Source organism: Tupaia chinensis, unplaced genomic scaffold (assembly GCF_000334495.1).
Source record: "Tupaia chinensis unplaced genomic scaffold, TupChi_1.0 Scaffold000165_2, whole genome shotgun sequence".
Classification (NCBI taxonomy): domain Eukaryota; kingdom Metazoa; phylum Chordata; class Mammalia; order Scandentia; family Tupaiidae; genus Tupaia; species Tupaia belangeri.
In genome coordinates this window covers 2,819,398-2,842,169 of record NW_006159640.1, presented here as the reverse complement: position 1 = coordinate 2,842,169, position 22,772 = coordinate 2,819,398, and the positions used below count along the sequence as shown (strand labels likewise).

The 22,772-nt window shown below is 50.3% G+C and overlaps 1 protein-coding gene across 1 annotated transcript in view; it reads right to left on the bottom strand.

The window, feature by feature from the left end:
* Nucleotides 1-14,108: 14,108 nt before the first annotated feature.
* The window catches only part of TTC22 (tetratricopeptide repeat domain 22), a 21,269-nt gene continuing 12,605 nt past the window's right edge, over nt 14,109-22,772 (bottom strand). The window contains 6 exon segments of the mRNA XM_006146107.3: nt 14,109-15,637; nt 16,409-16,561; nt 18,253-18,396; nt 19,780-19,898; nt 20,529-20,644; nt 20,812-20,867. Of these exon segments, the coding sequence (XP_006146169.1) occupies nt 15,107-15,637; nt 16,409-16,561; nt 18,253-18,396; nt 19,780-19,898; nt 20,529-20,644; nt 20,812-20,867 (1,119 nt within the window). The 3' untranslated portion in view covers nt 14,109-15,106.

Below are 22,772 nucleotides of genomic sequence, written 5' to 3'. Positions count from 1 at the left end.
CGTCCTTTTCACCAATCACAAAGTCTCGCTCAGGAGGCGGGGGCGGGACACTCTGGCCCCACCCCTCTCTAGCCGCCAGTGAGAGGCTTTCCGGAAGATTAGTCCAGGACAGAGAACGTCTCCCCAAGACGATAGATAGGTCTGGGCAGAAAATCATGATTCCAGGAGTGCGCTCTAGGAACTAGGGAGGTGTAACTCTATGGTCGAAGTCTTGACTATGAATCTGATGTTCCCACCCCTGCCAGGCCCCTCCCACTCTCCGAGTAGGAGGCCCGCCAGCGGCGGTGTAGCAATGACAACCCACCGAACACTGTACTTTGTAATCCACCCTAGGATGTACAGGTTTTCAATGTAAATAATTTCAAAATTGTTAAACAGTTGGAGAAAGTCTGTAAGACACAATTCAAACTTCCAATCAAAAGTATTGTTTGAGCAACTACCACGTACACGACGGGGGAGTGGGGGGAATAATGAACAAAACAGAATTCTCTGCATTCACTGTAGCTTACATTCCAGGAAAAGAGATGGACAGTAAGCCAATACAATGGAATTTAATTGGGGGAAGGGAGGAGAGGAGATAACTCAGTAATCAAGATAAAATAGTATTTTCATACAAATAATAATAATAATAATAATAAAAAGACCCTCCAAAATTAATGCAAAAAATCCACAATGAGCCACATTTCAAGTAAAGACAGTCTTTATTAGTCAGATAGTGATAATGCTAGGAGGAAAATTAATGAGGGAGTATTGAGTTGGAGTTCAGGTGGCTGCATCTTAAAATAGAACAAGGAGGGAACCAGCAGTTAGCATAATGGCTATGTCACTGGACTCCCACATAGTCCACCGCGGTTCGCATCCCGGACCCGGTGGCTTAAAACTCACGCCGGGCACGTGTCCGTGCGTGCCCAAGAGCCAGAGGGGAGAATGGAGGAGAAGGGATTGCGGCGTGGCCATCCCCTCTGGGGGGTGATTTCTCGCTCTCTGTCTGTCTCTCTGTCTGTCTGGCGAGCGCACGCGCCCTATAGCAAAAAGCCTCTCCAAAAAAAAAAAAAAAAATAGAACAAGGAGCCAATGGAATTACCTCCTCAGAAGATCTTGCGTATTTTCCTTCAATATATGGATATCATCTACATATTTGTGCAGCAAATAATTGATTTACAAAATAAGTTTAACATCAGCCATGTTGAGTTTTGCCTCCTCAAATAAAAATTAAATATAATAAAGCAGGGAAAAAAAAAAAAAGAACAAAGAAAGCCTAAATAAGAAGGTGACATTTTAGCAAAAAGCTAAAGGAGATGAGAGACAGAGCCTCACAGATATCTGGGAGGAAGACTGTTTCAGATATGGAGATGATAAGTGCAAATGTTCTGAGGTAGGAGCTGCATATCATGTAACTTGGCCTAATAACAGTTTTTGGCCAGCAGGTAGGATGGTGGTTAAGGGCGCTGGACTCCTACAAGGCTGACCATGGTTTGGGTCCTGGACTTGACAGCTCACTTTCCCTCTTCATCTCTCTCTCACTCTCGCTCTGTCCCTCTCTGCTCAAATTAAAATAAATAAATAAATAAACTTTAAAAAGTATTAAAAAGAAAAAAAAACAAAACACAACTGTTTCTCGAGTGCCTAAAACATACCAGCCCCAATGTAAGACACTGGTAATTCTGACACTGGCCCCAAGAATCTCTCAGGCCCTCCCATCTAGGAGCGGCAACAACCAAAGCCAATTCTGAGATGGCTACTGAACTCCAGCTGTGAAATATTGCTTTCAGGGACTAAAAATGAAGACTTTCTGCTGAGACTTCTCTGTACAGACCCATTTCTAGATTGGGTCAGAATATTCCTTAATTCCCACTGAATCTGACACACAAGGGTGAAAAACAGAAGAGAGATTGCAGATTACCTCTTCCAGCAAGCCTATGACAGCTCAGACTGAACTTTAAGAATTAGGAAGAAACACACAACCCATCAGATAACCAGAAATCACCACAGGGGCACAAAAAAAAAAAAAAAAAAAAAAAAAAAAAAAAAAAAAACACAAGAAAATATCTCTCCCTCAAGGGAAAAGAACAGCCCTTCATCATCCACAGACATTACATAGGAACTTGTGGAACTGTCAGGTAAAGAATTCAGAATATTCATAGTGACAAAGCTAACAGAGATGCAAGAGAGACAATTAACTCCAGAAGATGCGGAGAAAAGAAACAATGAGTTCCAGGAAGTGAGGAATAAAGAATTAAATGGAGTTGTTAGAGAAGAAGACTGTAATACAGGAGATCAAAACCTCCCTTGAAAGTATTGAAAGTAGACTAGTTCATACAGAGGATCAAATCTCCATTGTAGAAGACAGAATCACTGGCCTAGAAAAATCTACTACTAAGACTGGAAAAAATAGCCCCCTAAAATGAGAATAATATATGAGAAATACTAGATACAATTAAATGTCCAAACATCTGGATAATTGGTATTCTAGAAGGTGATGAGACTAATAAAGGCATCATTGATAATCTGTTCCATGAAATCCTAGAAGAAAACTTTCCAAACCTAGAGAAGCATTCAAAGATCCAGTCCCAAGAAATACAAAGGATCCAAAATAGAATCAACCCAAGAAGATCTTATTCGAGACACATTATAGCCAGGTTGATCAAAACCACAGACAAAGAAACTAAGATTGGCAAGAGAGAAATGGCAAGTTACCTACAAAGGACATCCCATCAGGCTAACAGCAGACCTCTCATTGGAAACAATGCGAGCGAGGAAAGAATGGGACAATAGATTCCAAGTGTTAAGGAAAAAACAATTTCAACTAAGAATAATGTACCTGGTAAGATTATCTTTTATATGGAAAGAAAATAAAAGAACATTCTCAGATAAACAAAACCTGAAAGAATTTACCAACACCAGTCCAGCTTTCCAAGAAGTTTTGAAGTGAGTGGTATACCAGGAAAACTAAATACAGAAACATAGAAATAAGAATTCAAAAACAACCAAGAAAATTGTCAACTTAATGATAGGGACAAGTCTAGATTTGAAGGTTGTGTTCCAGAATTTAAACGAGAAGATGGGACCACAACAGAAATTAGATTAAGTACATGAGACTGAACTGGTGAAGTAGAATCTTACAACTTTTGATTAAAACAGTACTGATTTTTTTCTATGCTTTGTTTTCCAGATTTAAGAATTTTTGTCTTGTCTTGAGCTGCCGATAGGTTCATGTACCTACTATTTGAACGGAATCCTAACCTGTTTCCTGGCTTTAAGTTTTAAGCAAAGCTCTCTCAGCATTTTTTAAAAATTTTGATTTTGCTTTTCTTGAAATTAAAAATTATGTTAAAAATATCTATTTAATTAATTAATTAAAATGCCCATTTTATTAATTTAATTAATAAAAGTACCTGTATCTATTTAAGTATATTCATTCTACTCAGAACTTCATGCCTGAAGTCAGACATGTGTTTACAGGTACGTATATATCAGCTGCACTTGCTATTGGAAGTAGTTAGATTAATTAAGATATTTTGTGAATCAATAAAATGTGTGTGTGAGGGAAGGCGTGGAAAGCAACTGTAGACACCAGAGACAGTGAGGGAGGAGGGTGGGAAATGGCAGAGGGTGAGAAATAGGGGGAAAAGTATATACATATATATGAAACAAGAAATGGAAAATTATTTGTCGATGATAACATGCATGATTAAGCCACTATGCAATGTATTCTGGATGGGAAATCACATGTTGTATGCTATGATGATGCTCAGTGAATGAATGTAAAATAAATTAATTTGGAAAAAAAAGAAGCTCTCAGACCAGCAGCATTTTCTAGAACAATGCTGTGTAGCTGGTGGCAGAAAGGGGACTGAGTAAAGCCCTGTGGGAGCATGGGGAAGGAGGGCTTCATGGTGGAGGTGACCTTTGAGTTGGGCCTGAAGGATAAATGAGGTTTACCAAGACAAGAATGGCAGCAGAAATGGAGCAGAATGTCCAGGCAGAGGGACCAGGACCCTCAAGGGCACAGATCAGGAACTGACAGATATGAGAGGATTTTGGGGTGTGGTACGGTTTGCATCTTTACTTCTCACAGCTCCTAACAACACTCTTGGCACATAGCCAGGGCAGTGCTTCTCAACCTAGACCGCACTCCTCCCACCTGCAGCTGTCTGGCCCAGGCTCAGTATTTTACATTGCCTTGAAGATCCTAGTGGGAGCCTGGGTTAGATTCCCCTGGCCCAGCAGAAAGGCACTCGACAACCTGGTAGTGCCAGTGTTTGGGGCAGCGCGCATGTTAACATCCTGCCTTAAAGCTGAGGCCATACAGCTTGGGCGAAGCGCACAACTGGCATCTGCCCACAGCTGGGAGGCTGGGAAGAGCTGGTCAACTGGAGATCTTTTGTCTCTAAGAGCCTGTTCAGTGTCTGCGGCTCAGCACCAGGTGGGGAGCTGTCCCTGGGGACTGTGGTCCCAGAGGTTCCACTGGGGCAATACCCCTTGCTCCCCCTCGTGGGGCAAGTGGCAAGTAATCTCCAGAACGTTCCAGGACCCACACAGCCAATGTAGCCTCTCTCTCCCTGCTCCCTGGGCATGTTATTACATCCTTTCCAATCCCGGCCAAGCCAGGCAGTGTCCTCTGCACCCGAGGTGTTAATTATTTCTCAATTAGCAGTCCCCAGCTTGAAGCAGAGTGGTGTGGTGAGGCCTGATGACTTGTGGTGTTTATCCACCCCTGCATCTTCAGAGCACTTTACTAATGGGAGCTAATTAATGCTCAGGACCCCTTTGGGAGGCAGAGAGAATGGGCACTTGACTGTGAGTGTGCAGGAGGTTCACAGCCTGGAGCGGTGTAGCCAGGCCAAGACCGCCCCAGCAGGGTAGATTTGCTCCCCTTTGGGAAAGTCCTGGGTGGTAGAATCCCCAGGATGGGGAGACCCAGAATCCAGGCTTCTCACTGTGAGCAACTTCCCGTGTGGTATTTCCATCAATTGATCAGTAATTAACTGGATGCCCTGATTTGCCGAGCACATCCATGGTGAAAGCCTCACCAGTTCTTAGAGATAAAAAATAGATGAGCAAAGCCGTGTGCGAAATTCAGTCATACATCCACTCTCTTATTAATTAGCAAAAAGAAAAAAAGAGAAGAGGAAAGGTGCCCCCAACCTGTCCCAGCCCTGGGGAAACGCCACACTCTGGGAGCTTCTGCTGGCCAGACTAGGACACTCTGCTGCTTTCGGTGTCCTTTGTTCTGAGCGGGAAGGGCCTTGCTTTTTGTTTGTCTGTTATTTTAATGTATCCACCAATAAATGTGGGCTTGTCTCGCCCTCTGAGTGTAAGGACACAAAATCATCCTGGCACCCAGAGCACCAAGAGGGCCTCCGAGCATGTGTTGATGAGCAAACGCAGGCGGAGTCAGGGTTTGATCCCACGAGCTCACAGCTCCCGGAGAAGCTGCTTTTCAGACCCCCAGGAAAGAAGCCGTGAAGAGAGAAGAGCAAGGTACCAAGGGAACAGCCCTGTAAGGGGATAAGACAGAATCCAACCACGAGGTGGGGTCAGAGAGGGCTTCTCGGAAACGGGAACCTGGAAGTGGGCCTTAAAGAATAAGTAGGAACTTCCTGGGCAACGAAGCAGGAATAGAAAAACAGTTTGGTCCGAGGGTCAGTAAATGGCTACTGATTGTGAGGACAAAGGCGAACAGATGAGCATAGCAGGTGTCACAGACACACAGCTGGAGAGGCACCTGGAGCCAGATGTGGCAAAGCTGCTGGAACAGGCTGTAATTTACCTTTTCTCTCAGGCCATCGAAATTATACTTCCTTCTGTCCTCACCTCCAACATACGCAAATTCCTCCTCTGAGCAAAATTCCCGGCCATATTCTGTTAATTGCTAGAAGGTTCCCAATAGCAACTTGCTGTACCAAGCTATCTTGCCATATCCAAAGATACCCAAGCAGACTGACTGTATAGCTCCGCTCCCTCTGCTGAATCGCAGCTCTGCAGGACCCTGCGAATGGCGCCCTCTGCAGGACCCTGCGAATGGCGCCCTCTTCAGGAACCCTTCCTGAAACTCCCACTGCCACGGACTCTGTCCTCTGAAGCCCCTGAGAATTTTTCTGAGCCTCTCTCCTGGCCTGCTCGCTCTCGGAGGTGCATCACAGACATGTGTGTATGTGTGATGGGCCGAACAGACCTGAGTGCAAACCCTCACTTTCCTACCCACCTACTACATGCTCCTGGGGGAGACGCTGAGCATCCCTAAGCCTCAGATTTCTTATCCTTAGTGACCTTTCCCTCATAGAGACATGAGGAAGATGAAATGAATTAGCACACTGCCTGGCACAAGGTCCAGGGTCAATCATGTTTGCTATTACTGTTATTACTAACGTTGGCAGTTTGCCCCAGCCGGTGCAATGCCTGCCGCGCAGTAGATCACGTTACAATACAAAAAGTGCGTCTCTTCAACCCTTCCCAGAGGGGAAGACCCATGTCTTACTCATCTGCAGTTCTGCTAGATGTTCTTGGCGCATACCTAGTTGTTAATGTCGTTAATGTGTTTCTAAATATTTCCCTCAGTTCATAAGAATGCCCTGCTAAAAATGCAAGGCCAAAACATTAATAGTTAGGGGCCATCAGGTAGCATGGTGGTTAAGGTGCTAGACTCCCACATGGCCAACCGCAGTTTGAGCCCCAGACATGGAGGCTTGCTCTTTCACTTTCCTTCTCTCTCTGTCTCTCTGTAATGGGCTCACGTGTCCTATAGCCAAAAAAATTTTTTTGAAGATGATAATAAATCATTTTAAAAAATCAAAACAAAATAGCAGTAGCTCATCTGTCAAGCAATGACTTATTGTTGAGCACCTGTGTTGGGCTATCTCTGCAGAGCACTGATGTAGCCGGATGTCTGGGGCACAGTGTGGGCACTCGAAGACAAAGGCTGAAATCACATATCTGAATTCTGGGTGTGACTTCAGCAGTTCCCCTGGTCTCTCTCACCAGAAAGGATAGTGGGATTTCAGTACCTTTCTTTCTTTCTTTTTTTTTTTGGAGAGGTTTTCGCTATAGGGTGCGTGTGCTCGCCAGAAAGATAGAGACAGGCAGAGAGACAGAAAGCAAGAAATCACCCCCTGGGGGGATGGCCACGCCACAATCCCTTCTCCTCCATTCTTCTTTCAGGATCTTGAGCACACACGCACACGTGCCTAGCATGAGTTTAAGCCACTGGGTCCAGGACTCAAACCGCAGTCGACTACATGGGAGTCCAGCGACATAGCCATTATGCCAACTGCTGGTCCCAGGGATTTCAATACGTTCCTCTAAACCATTGCCCTTTTTCTTTGATGCAGGGTGTGAGTAAGGGTGAGGAAAAAGATGTTGAGTCAGGTGGGGTCCATTCTCTCCAGAGCTAGTGTTTTAGAGAGGAGTGTAGCTTCTGGGGCCAGACAGACCTGGGTTTGCTTTCCTGCTCTTGCACTTACGGGCCGCGTGGCCTGGGGCAACTGACTAGACTTTTCTGGTCTTGGCTACCCTACAATGTGAGTCTACTGAAATGCCATGAAGATCAAGCAAACAATATTATGAAATTTGTAAACAAAAAGCATTGTGTGTAAATATTAATGCTGTAAATATTTTCTGATTTTTTGGTAAGATTAAGTGTATAATGAAATAATGTCTTTTAAGTAATTAAATGAAATTATGTATGTAAAGCATTTGAAGGGCACCTGGCACCTGCTCTCACAGATACATCCAGAATAATTTTTAACCAAGTATTTTTAACCATGGCTGTCTTAGTCTGTCTTACTGCTACTATACCAAAATACAGAGACTGAGTAATTTCTAAGAATGGAAATTTGCTTCTTACAGTTCTAGAGGTTGGAAGTCCAGTCAAGTCACTGGTGTTCAGTGTCATATGAGGGCCCCTCTCTGCTTCTAAGATGACACCTTCTCGCTGTGTCCTCACATGGTAGAAGGGGACAAAAAGGGAGGAATGCTGTGTTCTTATAGGACAGAAGAGATGGGAGGGTAAAAAGTATCAGGTGGCTCTCGGAAGCCCCTTTTATAAGGGACTAATTCCTTCATACATTCGAGACAGAGCAGTAGTTCAGCCAAGTTGGTGCATAAAATTGACTAACCCAGGGAGTAAATCTGCTCCCCCTCCAAGCAGACCCTGAGTCCAGGACTTGAGTTCCAGCTATTTATTTGAGAGGTGACCCAAGAGGCACTGCTAGGAGAGTGGGGGAGTGAGATAAGGAAGGGAGGTTTGAGTGTTGTGTGCCCTGAAACCTCATGCTATAATTTGATATCCAGTGGGGTAGTGTTGGGAGACAGAGCTTACTGGGAGGTCGTTAGGACATGGGAGGTGGATCCCTCATGAATAATTAATACCACTGGGTGGTGGTGGTGGTGGTGTGTGTGTGTGTGTGTGTGTGTGTGCAAGTCCTCATTAATTAGTTCCCTGAGAGCAGGTTGTTATAAAAGCAATGGTTTCCTTCTCTGCCCAGAGATCTCTTTCTTTCTCCATGTGCCTGTCTTCCTTTTTTCTGCTTCTCTCTTCCATGTTGTCATACAGTGTGAGTGCCAGCCTCATGCTTTTGGACTTTATAGCCACCAGAATCACGAGCCAAATAAATCGCTTTCCTTTTTAAAGTTTTGCTGTAGGGCACATCACTCACCAGAGAGGGGTATCTGTCCTTCTACCCTCAGGTAGAGAGTGGCAGATGCTTGCCCTAGGGTGACGTGGTTGTGTACCAGGTGGGTGTGGCCACAGGAGATATGGGGGAACTCTGAGGTGATACTTGAGCTGGCCTTGCAGGACAGGATTGATAAATGGCCATCCTGTTTCAGATTCTGTTTTTCAGGTCTTCAATGCTCACAGCCAAATTTGAACTGGGACAGTCACTCACAGCGGTGCCAGCAGAGAGCATCTTCTTTCCCCTGGGCTGAGTTAGAAAATTCTTAATTAATACCACTGGGTGGTGGTGGTGGTGGTGTGTGTGTGTGTGTGTGTGTGTGTGTGCAAGTCCTCATTAATTAGTTCCCTGAGAGCAGGTTGTTATAAAAGCAATGGTTTCCTTCTCTGCCCGGAGATCTCTCTCTTTCTCCATGTGCCTGTCTTCCTTTTTTCTGCTTCTCTCTTCCATGTTGTCGTACAGTGTGAGTGCCAGCCTCATGCTTTTGGACTTTATAGCCACCAGAATCACGAGCCAAATAAATCGCTTTCCTTTTTAAAGTTTTGCTGTAGGGCACATCACTCACCAGAGAGGGGTATCTGTCCTTCTACCCTCAGGTAGAGAGTGGCAGATGCTTGCCCTAGGGTGACGTGGTTGTGTACCAGGTGGGTGTGGCCACAGGAGATATGGGGGAACTCTGAGGTGATACTTGAGCTGGCCTTGCAGGACAGGATTGATAAATGGCCATCCTGTTTCAGATTCTGTTTTTCAGGTCTTCAATGCTCACAGCCAAATTTGAACTGGGACAGTCACTCACAGCGGTGCCAGCAGAGAGCATCTTCTTTCCCCTGGGCTGAGTTAGAAAATTCTCTGAAGGACTCTGATTGGCCCAACTCGGGTCACTTGTCTGTTCTTGCAATCAGAGGTCAGGACATGATGATTGGCAACTTCTACCGCCACTCATACTGGGGGAGGAACAATTAAACCTGAGGGCTTGTTCTCAGCCCATGTGGCACAGGAAGCACTGGGCAGTGATGCTCCTGGGAGGGATCTTCAGTCAAGGATGAATGGACACTGAAGGACAGATACCCCAGCCTCCTTAGCTCTGGGGGTAGGGTAGTTCTCGGGCACAATGCACAGTGTTCCAGAGGTCCCTGCTGGGATGGAAGCCCAATCATCTGCAGCCCCAACTCACTCATCATTGCGCCCTGTATTCACGCCATTCCTTCCATCTCAGTCTGTTGTGTTGGTATGACAGAGTATCTGAGACCAGGGGATTTATAAGAAAAGAGGTTTAGGGCCAGCAGGTGGCATGGAGGTTAGGGCGCTGGATCCCACATGGCCAGCTCTGCCGTTTGGGTTCTGGACCCTGTGGCTTGAAAAACATGCTGAGCCGGGGAAGGAGCAGTGTGCTTTCAGACAGGGAAGGGTGCTGGCAGACGAAACGCCGTATCTCCATCACAGTAGGAGTCCTTTTGTTGGTTTCTTTTTTTGTGTGGATGACACATACAACTCACCCAGGAGCTGCAGTTCAACGATATTATTGACATGCCAAAATAGAGCCTGCCCCACCGCAAGCCCTACCGCAGAGCTATCGACTGGTTTGGCAATATCAACGTGAAAAACCTATCCACATTTTACATGGTCAGTTTTCAGGGCAACGTATGTGACAGGAGGGAAAGTAATTGAAACCCCAAGTAGTTACAAAGCCATGCATTAACCCTCGTTAGCCTGCCTGATAGTGCGGTGTGACCTCAGGACCTAGGAAAGTCATTTACCCTCTCTGAGCCTCGGTTTCCTCATCTATGAAACAGGAACGAGACGGATCACACGGCCTCCAGGCCTGTGAGGACTACACGGGGTAAGGGCGTGCAATGCAGGTGCACTACCTGGCCATGGCAAGTGTTCGGTGAACAGTTTTGATGTTCACTGTCAGCTTTCTACTACTTCCTACGACTTCCCTGTAGGATCCTTGCCTGCTCAAATTGTGGCCACCTTGAGGCCACCAGAGTCTGCTCATCACGCCCTCATGAAAACCATCCCTCTCCTCTTCTCCTCACCTGAAAACTGGAGAGGTTATACCCCAGTCAGACCTGGGGACAGGCAAGCTGCTGTGGGTAGTCAGACAGATGCAGCAGGGGCATGGAAGCAGGAAATGAGGGCAGGTGCAGAGCCAAGTGTGCAGTGTTTGTGGCTGTGTGTGGAGAGGAGCTGGGGAGGAAGAGGGAAGCGCCTCCCATCAGTAAATCCCAACAGGACTTCGGCCCCATGGAGCCGGGAGGGTGTCTTGCTGGAAGCATGCCAGGCTTGCTGGGGATCTGTTTCCATCTGCTTATTTTATTGCTGAGTTGTAAAGTGCTAATGTCATTATCCTCCCCTTCCTTAAACAAGAAAAAAGTTAACAGCCTGAGAAAAGGAGATATTTCACTTCATTTGGCATCCAGCCACCATCATCCACACAGGATGCTCCCACGGGGCCTGATGAGGGACAGGAAGAGCCCTGTTCTGTTCCTTCCACTACTAGCTGGAAGGTCTGTGCAGGTCTTGGGCTGGGTGCCGGCAGCTGGAGGCCAGGCCAGAGCTCAGCCTGGAGCTGTCAGAGTAGCCATCACCCTCTGAACAACTCAAAGAGAACAAGATCATGGGCCTGGGGAATGTGACTTGTTCAAGGCCACTCTGCTTATTAGGGTCTATTCTCCTTCTCCTTCTCCTTCTCCTTCTCCTCCTTCTTCTTCTTTTTGGAGAGGTTTTTGCTATAGGGTGTCTGCGCTTGCCAGAAAGACGGAGAGAGACAGACAGAAATCACCCCCCAGGGGGATGGCCATGCTGCAATCCCTTCTCCTCCATTCTCCTCTCGGAATCTTGGGCATGCATGCACATGCGCCCGGTGTGAGTTTAAGCCACCAGGCCTGGGACTCGAACCTCCATTGACTACATGGGAGTCCAGCGACATAGCCATTATGCCAACTGCTGGTCCCATATTAAGATCTATTCTGTATGGCCTCAGAAGGTGAACATGAACCAGGGAAAGAAATGACAGTGGGAAGATTTTGATTCAAGAGAAGGACAAATGTACAATTTAAACCTACTGAAAATGGAATTGATTCCTCCAGGTGGTAGCGAGCTGCCTGTCTGCTGCAGGCACATAAGCGTTTAGACCTCCTTTCAGAACTCTTACTGTAGAGGCAAGTCCTGCTCTAGATGGGGCACTGAAAGAGGTGATGACTAAGATTTTTTTTCCTAATTCTGAGGTTCTGGAACCCTACAACTGAGGATTCCTATCCATTTTCATGATCCTCAGTGAGCCTTGCTCATGCTATCTGAATGGAAGTTTCTGGCTGCCTGATGGTGACAGCTAGTCATGGAGGAAGGAAAGGACAGGCCACACAATGGGACTCACTCTCGTTACGCTGATTACCAGGTCAGTAAGGCTTTCACTCCGCAGGGTTCTCCTGAGGGACTCCTGCTGCTTCAGTTGGAGGTCTGTCCTCTGTGTGGGCTGTCCTCCCAGCCACCCAATGGGCACGGTGTCTTACAGGGCTTGAGTAATGAAATAGAAAGCACTCACCCACTGGCCTCTCCACCAGCTGGAGCTATGGGCCCAGGGGACCAGCAGGCCTGGCCTTAACTGTGGCTCACTCAACAGGGGCGTCTAAGGGCCAGGCCTCAAGCTCCAGGGACAGCCCTGATCTCCTCCACGGGGCTGTGGAAAGGCTCCTCTCCCTAGATGAGTATGGCTGGTGTAGGGGTGTGGGTAGCCAGCTCTGCACCTAAAGCCTTCAATAGCTTGCCACACTGTTTTCTAAAGCTTGCATAGCTGCTCTGCATGGTCTACACTGCGAGCTCCCTGAAGGCATGGGCAGGGACTGCTTTGTTCCCTACTGCAGCCCCTGAGCTTGGCTCTCTGCCTGGCACATGGCTAGGTAGATATGTGTTGAGTGAATGAATGGGAGTGGTGGTCCTCCTGGGAGTACAAGGCACAGAGGTCAGGTAGTCCGAGCAGAGATCGAGGTAAAAGTATAGGTGAGGTCTGGTGCTCCCAGGGCACTGAGGAGATCCAACTCTAAACGGAAGATGCCCCAGTGGAGGGCATGTTCCAGGAGCAGCACAAATGGGGCTGGTTCGCTGGTTCAAGTCCCAACTCTTCACATACTTACCTGTGACCTGGTTCTGGATTTCAGTTTCCTCATCTGTAAAATGAGGATTATAATGCTTATCCTTCAGGGCTGTTGAGAGAATTAAACTAGACTACATGCATGTGCCTAGCACACAGTAGGCAGTCTGGGAAATGGGGTTTGGTTCATGCGCAGATACCCCTGAGACAAGCTGTAGTGGGTATTTGTAAACCACTTACATGATCGGTGTGAATGAGATGGTCAGAAAAGAAGTTTCTTGAAAAGGTTACAGCAGGAGGGGCAGGAAGGAATGTAAGGAAGGGAGAAATGCATGGCCCTGGGGACAGGAAAAGCAAGAAAAGAAAAACTGGGAAGCTGGGGTGTGGAGGGGAGACAAATGTCTTCAACTTGTGTGGTTCACCGGCAAACTGCCTGGAATCCAGTATGTCTGTTTGCAGAAACAGGAGAAGAAAGAAACAGTTCCCATCCGGGGGAAGGTCCAGATCACGGTCTTGCGTGGAGAAGAGGTGGGGGGGGGTGCAGCTAAGTGGACGGAACTGTGTGTATTTCCTGCTCTTGAATCACCTCCAGGCTCTGCTGCAGTGAAGGTGAGAGGAGAAGGAGGAAGGGCAAGAATGTCACCATCCACAGTGGCGAGCCTGGATGAGCCATGAATTCAGGGTGGCCTTACTGTCCAGATTTCACAGGGCACGATCTGGCTGGAATGCCACCGTTAGTGTCAGGGCATTGACCAAATGTGATCAGGGTACCCCGTGGGACAAGTGACACACAAACCTTTAACACAGAAACAGAACTTCCGTTTTAATCCGTTTATTAGCATTTTTCCAAACCTGAAAAATGCTGAAAGTGAGTGTGAGGTACAGGCTGGGAGGGTGGGAAGTGTGACTCTGGACAAGCCACCTCCCGGTGTGACTTGTTTTCCCAGCGCACACCGAGAGCCCTGGAGTGCGCTGGGAAAACAGCGCACTGTGCTTCAGGCTGCTCTCCATCCGTCAGTGGCTATACGGGACAGAGGGCAAGGGTGCTGGCTGCCTCTGCTAACGTCTGAGGACAGGGAGTGAGCAAAGCACTGGTATAGCTTTTCAAAGAAAGAAAACTGTGCAAAAGAAATCACAAACCGGGACCAGCAGGTGGCATAATGGCTATGTCACTGGACTCCCATGTAGTAGATTGCAGTTCGAATCCCGAACCTGGTGACTTAAACTCAAGCCAGGCCTATGTGCGTGTGTGTCCAAGATCCCGAGAGGAGAATGGAGGAGAAGGGATTGTGGTGTGGCCATCCCCTTGGGGGGGGGGGATATTTCTTGCTTCCTGTCTCTCTGTCTCTCTCTGATTTTCTGGCAAGTGCATGTACTCTATTGCAAAAATCTCTCTCTCAAAAAAAGAGGAAATTGCAAACTATCATGGGAGGTTGCTGTAGCAATTCTGCATAGCCAGCATTCCTGGAGTCTGGCAAGAAGGAATCTGGTATTTGGGGGTCAAGTAAGCCCTGATGTGTGAGGCTATAGACCCCAGCCCACTCATTCGAAGGTTTGGTGGCAACCAGAGATTACACCTTTGACAAAAACTCCACACCTAAGACTATGGGTATGACGCTGAGAGTGTCAATTCCAAGATTTTCTTCATCCTCTTGTGGAATGTTCAAGAGTGGGGGCAAGTGGCATTTCCTTAACAGAGGGGATCTGTAGGTTCCTTGAGAACAGGGGAGTCCAATAAAGGTTCTGTATCTGGCCTTTAGGTCAGAGAGTTTGGGAGGCCTTCGGTCCAAGCTGACCCAGGATGAGGCCTGCTGGAAAACGGGTGCAGAGGTGGGGCCGAGCCTGAGCACCCCGGTTTAGTTAAGCCGAACCCTGCGGGGAAACTGACTCAGTGTACAAGCTCGCCTTTCCAGGTTGCAGGACCCGAGGTCCCCTCCAGCCACCTGGCATAAAGGGGCATTACTACAAGGCCACCAGGTGGCTCAGGAGGATCCACAGACAGGCACTCAGGCTTCAGAGACCGAGCAGGGATGAGAAAAGGGCCACGCCCAGGGCCACTCCCTTCTGTTTCTCTCAGAAGAAACCATCGCACCACCCTATTTTCTCTGCATGTCTGTAATATTCTGTCCCCCCATGTGGCAGTTTCCCGGTGGCCTCTTAGGTCTGGTCCCAATGTCTTTGCCCTCCTGAGTCAGGCCTGCTGCCCTTGAAACTGTCCTAGTGCTTCAATGCCCCATTCACAATTCCCGAAAAAGAATTTGATTGGCTCCGGCCACCCAACCTAAGTGGGCGGGGCTTAGCCGGGTGTCTGGTGGCCTCAGACCTGGGTACGGCGGCCTCAGAAAGAAAACGCCCTGCGACCCCTTGGCGCACCCTCACCTTCTTGCTCCATGGTCTCAAAGAGAAGCCGCACCAGCGCGGGCCGTCCCTGAGCCACCAAGGCCCGGGCCAGCCCCAGCACCTCGTCCGTGTGGCCGCGCCACACACGCTGCAGCTCCTGGCGCAGGCGCGCCGCGGGGTACTTGCCCTGTGCCCGGCGCAGCCAGGTGTCCACCTCGCCCACCAGCTCGCCGTCGCTCAGCTGTGCCTGGCTCCACTGTGCCAGCAGCGCCTCGAGCAGGCAGCCGAAGCCCTCGGTGTGGCTGGAGCCCGCGTCGTCCAGCTCCACCGCGCGCTTGAAGCAGGCTGCCGCGTTGGCCTCCTCGCCCTTGATCCGCAGGCACTTGCCGCGTAGCAGCTGCAGCTCCGGCAGCATGGCGCCCAGCTCGGACTCGCCGGCCTTGGCCAGGAAGACCAGCGCCTGGTTCAGCGCCGCCTCGTCCACCGCCAGCAGCTCCTGCACCGCGTCCACGCCCATGTAGTAATAGACCTGGTGTGGGGCGGCGGTGTGAGCTGCTGCTCTGCCTTCCCCGCGCTTTGCTAAAATTGCCCTCATTCGTTCGTTCAGCCCCACTCTCCCTCCTTCGACAATTTTGAAACCCAAATTATATTCCTCAGTCTCCCTAGAAAAAGAATCAGTACTCGGATTCCAGTTCCAGCACGTGCACGCGCACACACACACAGCCATATAACCCAAGGGAGCCAATCTCTGGATCTGTTTTCTCTCATATAAAAGAATGGTATTGGGGCCAACTGGTGACATGGTGGTTAAGGCGGCTGGCTCCCACATGGCCAACTGCTCTTAGTTCTGACCAGGCAGCTTGAAAGACACAGCTGGTGGGTGCCAGCATGCCCAAAATCCTGCGAGGAGAACGGAGGAGAAGAAATTGCAGTGTGGCCATTTCCCCTGGGGAGTGCTTTCTCACTTTCTTTCTGTCTCTCTCTAGTTGAGCACACACGCCCTATAGCAAGTTATAAATAAATTAATTAAGATAAAATAAAATGTATGGTACTATCACCTAGTGGCAACCATCCCGAGCACAGAGAATAGATATCTCTTGTAGATGAAAGGGCAGGCCCTGTTTGTAACACTGTACACCCTTTATCTCAGTCCTCACTGTGGCTGGAGGAGGTGGGGACTGTTACCAGGCAGCGGGAGGCCCCTTCCACTTCTCTGGGTCCTCGTGCCCAAGACTAGCCTGCTAGGGAGCAATGGGTTCTTAGTAAGCCACTGGCGGACTAGGCCAAGACTCTGCCTTACCTGGCTGATGTCCAGGTAGGTCTTCAGGCCAGGGCACACCTTGATCACTTCCTCGAGGTCAGCCCTGGCACAGGCCAGGTGGTTCCTATCAGGCATGCCCCCGAGCCCCATCTTGGCCCGCTCCAGGTCATGAAGGTAGGCTCTGATGTGAATCTGCTGACAGAGAATTGGCTCAGAAAAGACGCTCCCAGCAAGGACCTCTGCCCTCCTCCGCCTTCAGTGATGCCAGCCTTTTTCTCAACAGCATCCAGAGAGGTTCTGTGGTGCAGCAGAAAGCCCCTGAGGCTGGGAGCAGGAATTCCAGGTCCTAGTCCTGTGCCTACCTGGGCTAGGTACTCCCTCTTTTCTGGGCGTTAGTTTCCCTGTCTGTACAATGAGGAGGTTGGATTAAATGAAAGCCATTCATTCATTTATCATTTAACAAATACGTATTGAGGGCCCACAGTACTGGGCCCCAAGGTGGGTACTGGAGTATGGTAATGACAAGATGGATGAAGTCCCTGCCCTGGTGGAACTTCACATTCTACAGGGGAGAGACATTCAGAAATAACCAGTAGACTGAAGCACTTCAAGTGATAAGTACCACGCCAAAATAAACAGGGGCTGGGATTGGGGTGAATGGGGATGGGTCATTTACACAGAATGGTAGCACCATTTTGTGAGCCTCTATGTAAACAGAGGTTTGGGAAGAACAGTAGGTGCTCCCAACTGACGGTATCAAACTACCAATGGTTCTAGACCTTTGCTTTCATTCCCTTCTTCCACTTCCCCCAACTCATTCGGAGATTTAAATTCTAGAGGCTGGGGAGGTGGAGCAAGGGGTAGACAGGAGGAAGTTAGAAGGGAGACAGAGGTCATTATTGTCTACTGTCAAGGTATCTATCTGTGTTATAGCCCTCAGAGCCTACAGTTAGGGGACAGCCATGGGAGGCTGGGAGAAGCATCCCTGGCTTGGTTGGAGTAGGGTTTGAATTCTAGTCTACCACTACACTCCTTCCTGCCATTAGCCAGTGACCCAGAGGAAGAGGCACAACCTCTGTAAACCTCATTGTATACATGTGAAAAAAAAAAAAAAAAAGAGGTTCACTAATATTTTCTTTGGGGAATTACAGTGATAGCAGAGAGATCACATTCTAGTTGAGACCTTGTATAAGGTCGCTGTTCATTCACTCAACAAAGACCCACCCAGAGCCTGCTCTGCACCAGGCACTGTTCCAGACACAGGATACAGTAGAGAACAAAGCTCCTGTCCTGGGCTGGCCGGTGGTGTGGGGGCTGTGGCAGCTGGATCCCATGTGGCCAGCTGCATGGTTGGAATCTGGATCTGGTGGCTTGACAAACATGCCAGGTGCATGCGTGTGCATGCCCAAAATCCTGAGAGGAGAATGGAGAAGGGATTTCAGTGTGGCCATCCCCCTGGGGGTGATTTCTCTCTCTCTCTCTCCAGTGAGTGTGCACGCCCTATAGCAAAAACTAAAAAACATAAAGTTCCTGTTCTCATGGATCCTATATGTTAGTTAGGGAGACAGACAATAAACATCAGTAAATAGTATCTTAGGGAGTACTTAGTGCTGAGAAGAAGAAGTAAGCCGGGACAGAAGGACATAAAATACTGGCGAGACAGACTGACATTCTCCATAAGACACTACTTTTGATGCCTTTTGTCAAGATCTGTAGGAGCAGAGAGGACGCCAGTCAGATTCCTGGGAGTAAGATCCCGGGCAGAGGTGGCTGCAAGAAAGGAGGCATGACCAGAGGGAAGTGGGCAGTGAAGGTCAAGCATCATGGGTCACAGCGGGGACAGAGGCTTCTATCTCAGCAGAGGTGAGGCGGGGCTGGCCTACCTTGGCCCTTGTGCAGTATGCCTCCCTGTTGAGCTCTGGATCTCGCAGGACATCGAGGGCCATGTTACAGGTTCCAATGGCCATATCCTGCTTTCCCAGGAAGTGGAAGATTTTGGCCAAGCGGTTTTTGAGCATTGGCAATCGCTATGCATTAGGTGTGGGAGGAAATGAGTGAGCCGTTTGTCTAGTTGTTAGCCGGAAGTGGCGAAATGGTGGCTAAGCCGCAGGAAGCCTGTCTCTGGAGGGAGCCGTGTCACCACAGTGCTCTTATTCCCCATGTCCGCCTCAACCCACCTGCAGGTTCAGTCACACTGTGGAACCCAACACGCCGGCTACAACCCCCTGGCACTCAGTTCCCTAGGGCCCAACTCCCTGTCGTGCTCTCCACCATGGCCACGGTTGGAATGTGTCCCCCAGGATTCACGTGCTGAAATCTGCCTGCTATTATGATTGTATTAAGAAAGTGGAAACTGAGTTGGACTATGGTATTAAGAGGTGGAGTCTTTGGAAGTAAGTAGGATTAGGTCGTCGCTGGAGTGGGGCCCCCTGATTAAATACTGGTGTTTTTTGTTTTTTATTTTTATCTATTATTATTATTTAATTTGACCAGAGAGAGACATTGGGAGAGAGGGAAAGTGAGAAAGCAAGCTGCCAGGTGCAGGACTTGAACTATGGGCAGCCATGTGGGAGTCCAGTGCCTCAACCACCGCTCTACCGCCGGCCCCTACTGGTGGCTCTATACGAAGAGGGAGAGGCATAGGCCAGAACCAGAGCCGACACATGCTCCTGTTCTCTCGCCATGTGACATCCTATGCAGCTTTAGGACTCTGCAGAGTTCTTGCCATTAAGAAGGTCTTCCCCGGATACCACCCCTTCACTGTGGCCCTCCGGAACTGTGAGCTGAATAAACCTTTACACTTTAGAAATTCCCCAGTCTGTGGTATTCCACTATCAGCAGCAGAGGACAGACTGAAACGGCCGTGTTCGCTGGTCACATCCAGCAAACCGTTCTGGAGCCCAGGCAAAGCCCTCTTCCCGGTGTGGGCTCCCGTTTCCCTGGGCAGGGGGTGGAAGGGCCTGAGTCAGGGGTTCTCTCCGGGCCACAGCACTTACCCTCCGGATTGCTGTGCCCATTCTAAGTGGCTTGCCTTTGGGTCACACGGCCTGTGGGCAGAGCTGGCAATGAGGCCCAGCTAGACCTATCCTTCCACTATGCCATTGACAGGAACCACGGAACGATTTCAGCAAAGGCCTCAAGCGGAGACGCCTGAGGTCTGTTTCAAGGCTGGAGAACGTGCTTAGGTCAGACTGGGCTTGGGGAGAGTCTTGGTTGCAGGCAAAGAGGAACAGTGACAATGTAGCACCGTTGTCTTGAATGAAGAGAGGATAGAAAGGCCTAGGGTCAGGGTACCATCTGGGCAGGGCGCGTGTTGGGGAATGACACCCAGAGCAGTGGGTTCTGGGAGGAGAGGCCGGGGCACCTGGCTCCTTCCCATCTGGAGACTGGGTGTGGCTGAAGGCACGTACCTTGCCGAAGCAGTCCAGGGGGTCGGTCCCTGAGTACCCGCAGTCGTGGACGCCCATGGGGGTGGTGGAGAAGGTGTCCTTCCTCTCCAGCAGCATTCCAAGGTAGCACCAGGCCAGAGCTGGAGGGGAAGGGTGGGAGAGGGTCTCCAGGAAGCAGCAGCGCAGAGAGGGAAGAGAGCCGAAGCAGAGAGGAAGCAGGCTCTACTCACGTTTCCAGCCTCCAAGAGGACAAAGAAAGGGACAGTGGCATGACGTCACGGAGAGTAGCACAGGGACAGAGAGACATAGGTGGGAGAGGGGCCACGCGAGGGGTGAGCACAGGGCGGTATGTCCTCCCTGTACCATGTCACCTAGGGGACCTCACTTCAAGGGCGGAGCTCTCTCTGACCAACCCTCCCCCAGCTCTGGGGGTTCTAGTCTCTGCTCCAGTTGTCTGACTTTGTGAAAAAATGACTCGACTCCTGTCCAGCAGAGCCCTCATTCAATCCGCCATAACACGGGGTGAGAGGTGGAAATAGGGGGAAACGCTCACACTCCAGAGAGGAGGCAGAGACCTGACTCAGCTCGTTCACTCGGGCCAGGTGCCTGGGCCCCTAGAGGTGAAGAATGAGTGGACTTATGAGATGGGACGAGGGAGAAACAGGGCCCCACGCTGGGAGAAAGCGCCAGGGATGGGCATGATGCTAGAGGCAGGCAGGGCTGGGACAGGTGAGACCCTGCCAGAGGCTGCTCCTCCCCAAGGGTCCCACCTCGGTGGCCAGGGTCTGCGGACTTGAGGACTTGCCGGAGCAGGGCCAGCGTGCGGTTGAAGGCAGGCAGCCTCTTCTGCTCCTCAGTGCCCAGCTCCAGAAAGATGCCATCTAGCCTGTGGCCAAGAAGGGGACATGGCTGGTCAGCACTCCTCCCAGGGGCAGGCAGGGGCCTTGGGAAGCCCTTGCCTGGGAGGGGCCCAGCCACCTCTGCCCCATCCTCCTGCCTGGGCTCTATGCGGGCCAGGGCACTCCCTGTCCCTCCCTTGCCCCCCAGACTGACCTGATGAAGAGCGTTGCCATGGTGAAGTACCAGCCCCTCTTCTCCTCCGTGGGGATCTAGGGAGGCAGACAGGGCGCTGTTGTTACTGAGGTTCTCAGTCACTGCTTCCGAGTTCCCGTGCCTTCCCTGAAGGGAAGGGGCAGTAGGCGCAGTGGGAAGGGCTTTGGTTTTAAACGTTCGGTGACCAGTGGGCGGCCTGGGGCCAGGTACTCACGTGTCTGAGCACAGAGGATGCCATGAGGTGAGCTGAGTGCATGGCCCCTGTAAGGTGCCGTCACAGCCAGGTATGGAATGCACTTCTTCCCATCCACTCGCCTGGCTCCCAGGGCCCACACCCCACTGAGCCCCTTCTCTCCCACACCACCCACCACGCCTCCCACTTGGCGCCTTCCCTGAGCCCCCACCTTCCTGACAAAGCCCCTTTGGGCCTGCTGAGTCCAGTTCAGAAAAGCCCAGGACCCCCCTGAACTGTTTTCCCATTATTATTCTCACCAACCTCACCGTGCATTTAGACTGACTTGGGCACCAGATAAAATATTTATGCCATTATTTATGGGAGTAGCTGCTCCTGCCTCGGGAAGGAATTTTAATGAAAACCAATAAAACCCCCAGTGCATATCAGCAGCTCTGCCTGGGGCTCCAGCCCCTCCCTCCGCACTCATCTCCCAGTTGGTTCCCAGGCTTTATTCTGCACCACCCACTGCCCTGGTCTCAGCTCAGGACCCCCGCCATCCCTCCCCCCAACCCCAGTAGCAGCAGGGGTGAATGCTTTCCATTCCGCCAGCGTTTCTGAGGCCCTTTGGTGTTGTGGTGGGTGCTACGGGGATGTGGCATGGAAAGGGACCTGCCCCCGACCCAGGTGGGCTCACGGCCTGGCTGGGGAAACAGACCTGGACATAAATAACAGGACCCCTCCGAGTGCTTGCCATGTGCCAGGATCCTGCCACAAGTGAGCATGTCGAGGCACGGAGAGATTAAGTGATTGGCTCGTGAGATCCAGTCCCTGTTTGTGAGGCTCCAGAGCCCAGGGTGTGTCGCCATGCCAGGTTGCCCAGGTCTACAGTAGGCGGCCATGAGAGACGCAGACCACACGCAGCAGGCTGGTCAGACCACTCCCAGTCAGAGCATGTGGATTCAAGGTGGGTCTCCAACAGGAAGTGGCATTTCAGAGGCTAGGGTGGTGACCCAGGCATCTCAGGTGGAGGCATGGGACATGTGGGAATGGGTGGCAGGTGGGCATGGAGCCCAGTGTGTGGAAATGAAGGAGTGGGGAACCCACCTGGGAAGGCACGTTGAGGCTGCTCTGAGGAGGCTTTGGATGAACTTGGAGGGAGAGGACCTGGGAGTCAGATCCCATCGAGTGGCATGACTGCCCATCAGGGCAAGATGGCTGAAACCCAGTAGGAAGTGGTAGTGTGAAGGGCCAGCCGGGGCACTCAGGAAGGGCCCCCGAAGGCCAGACATCTGCAGGGCAATGGGGAGCCATAGCAGGCATCAGAGCTAAAGTGCCGGGATCTGATAGCTTTTACGTCCACGTCACCTTGAAGGGTAATCTTGTAATGTCGGTGATATGGATTTGAGGCTCTAGCTGGGAATATCAGTGTCTGCAGGGAAAAGGGGGCGTCTCAAGGGTTAAAGGGCATCTCAAGAAGGAAGAATTCCCAAAGCAAAAGGCAGAGATGGGATGGGCAGCCTTACCCGCTGCACTTACACAGGACCTGGAAGGACGATCGACTGGGTCTATAGAGCACTACTGTGGGCCAAGCTGGCTGAAGACCTTGTCACAGGCTCACCATGGTGTGAAGTACCGAAGGCCAGTGGCGTCTCGGGCTCCCTGTATGTGTGATCTCAGGATCTCTGGCCCCACTCAGCTTTGCGCCCAGCTAACCCAAGCCATGGTGCAGAGAGGGAGGACCCGCTCTCCCTTCCTTGCTCTGAGCTGGGGGGGGGGGGGGGGGGGG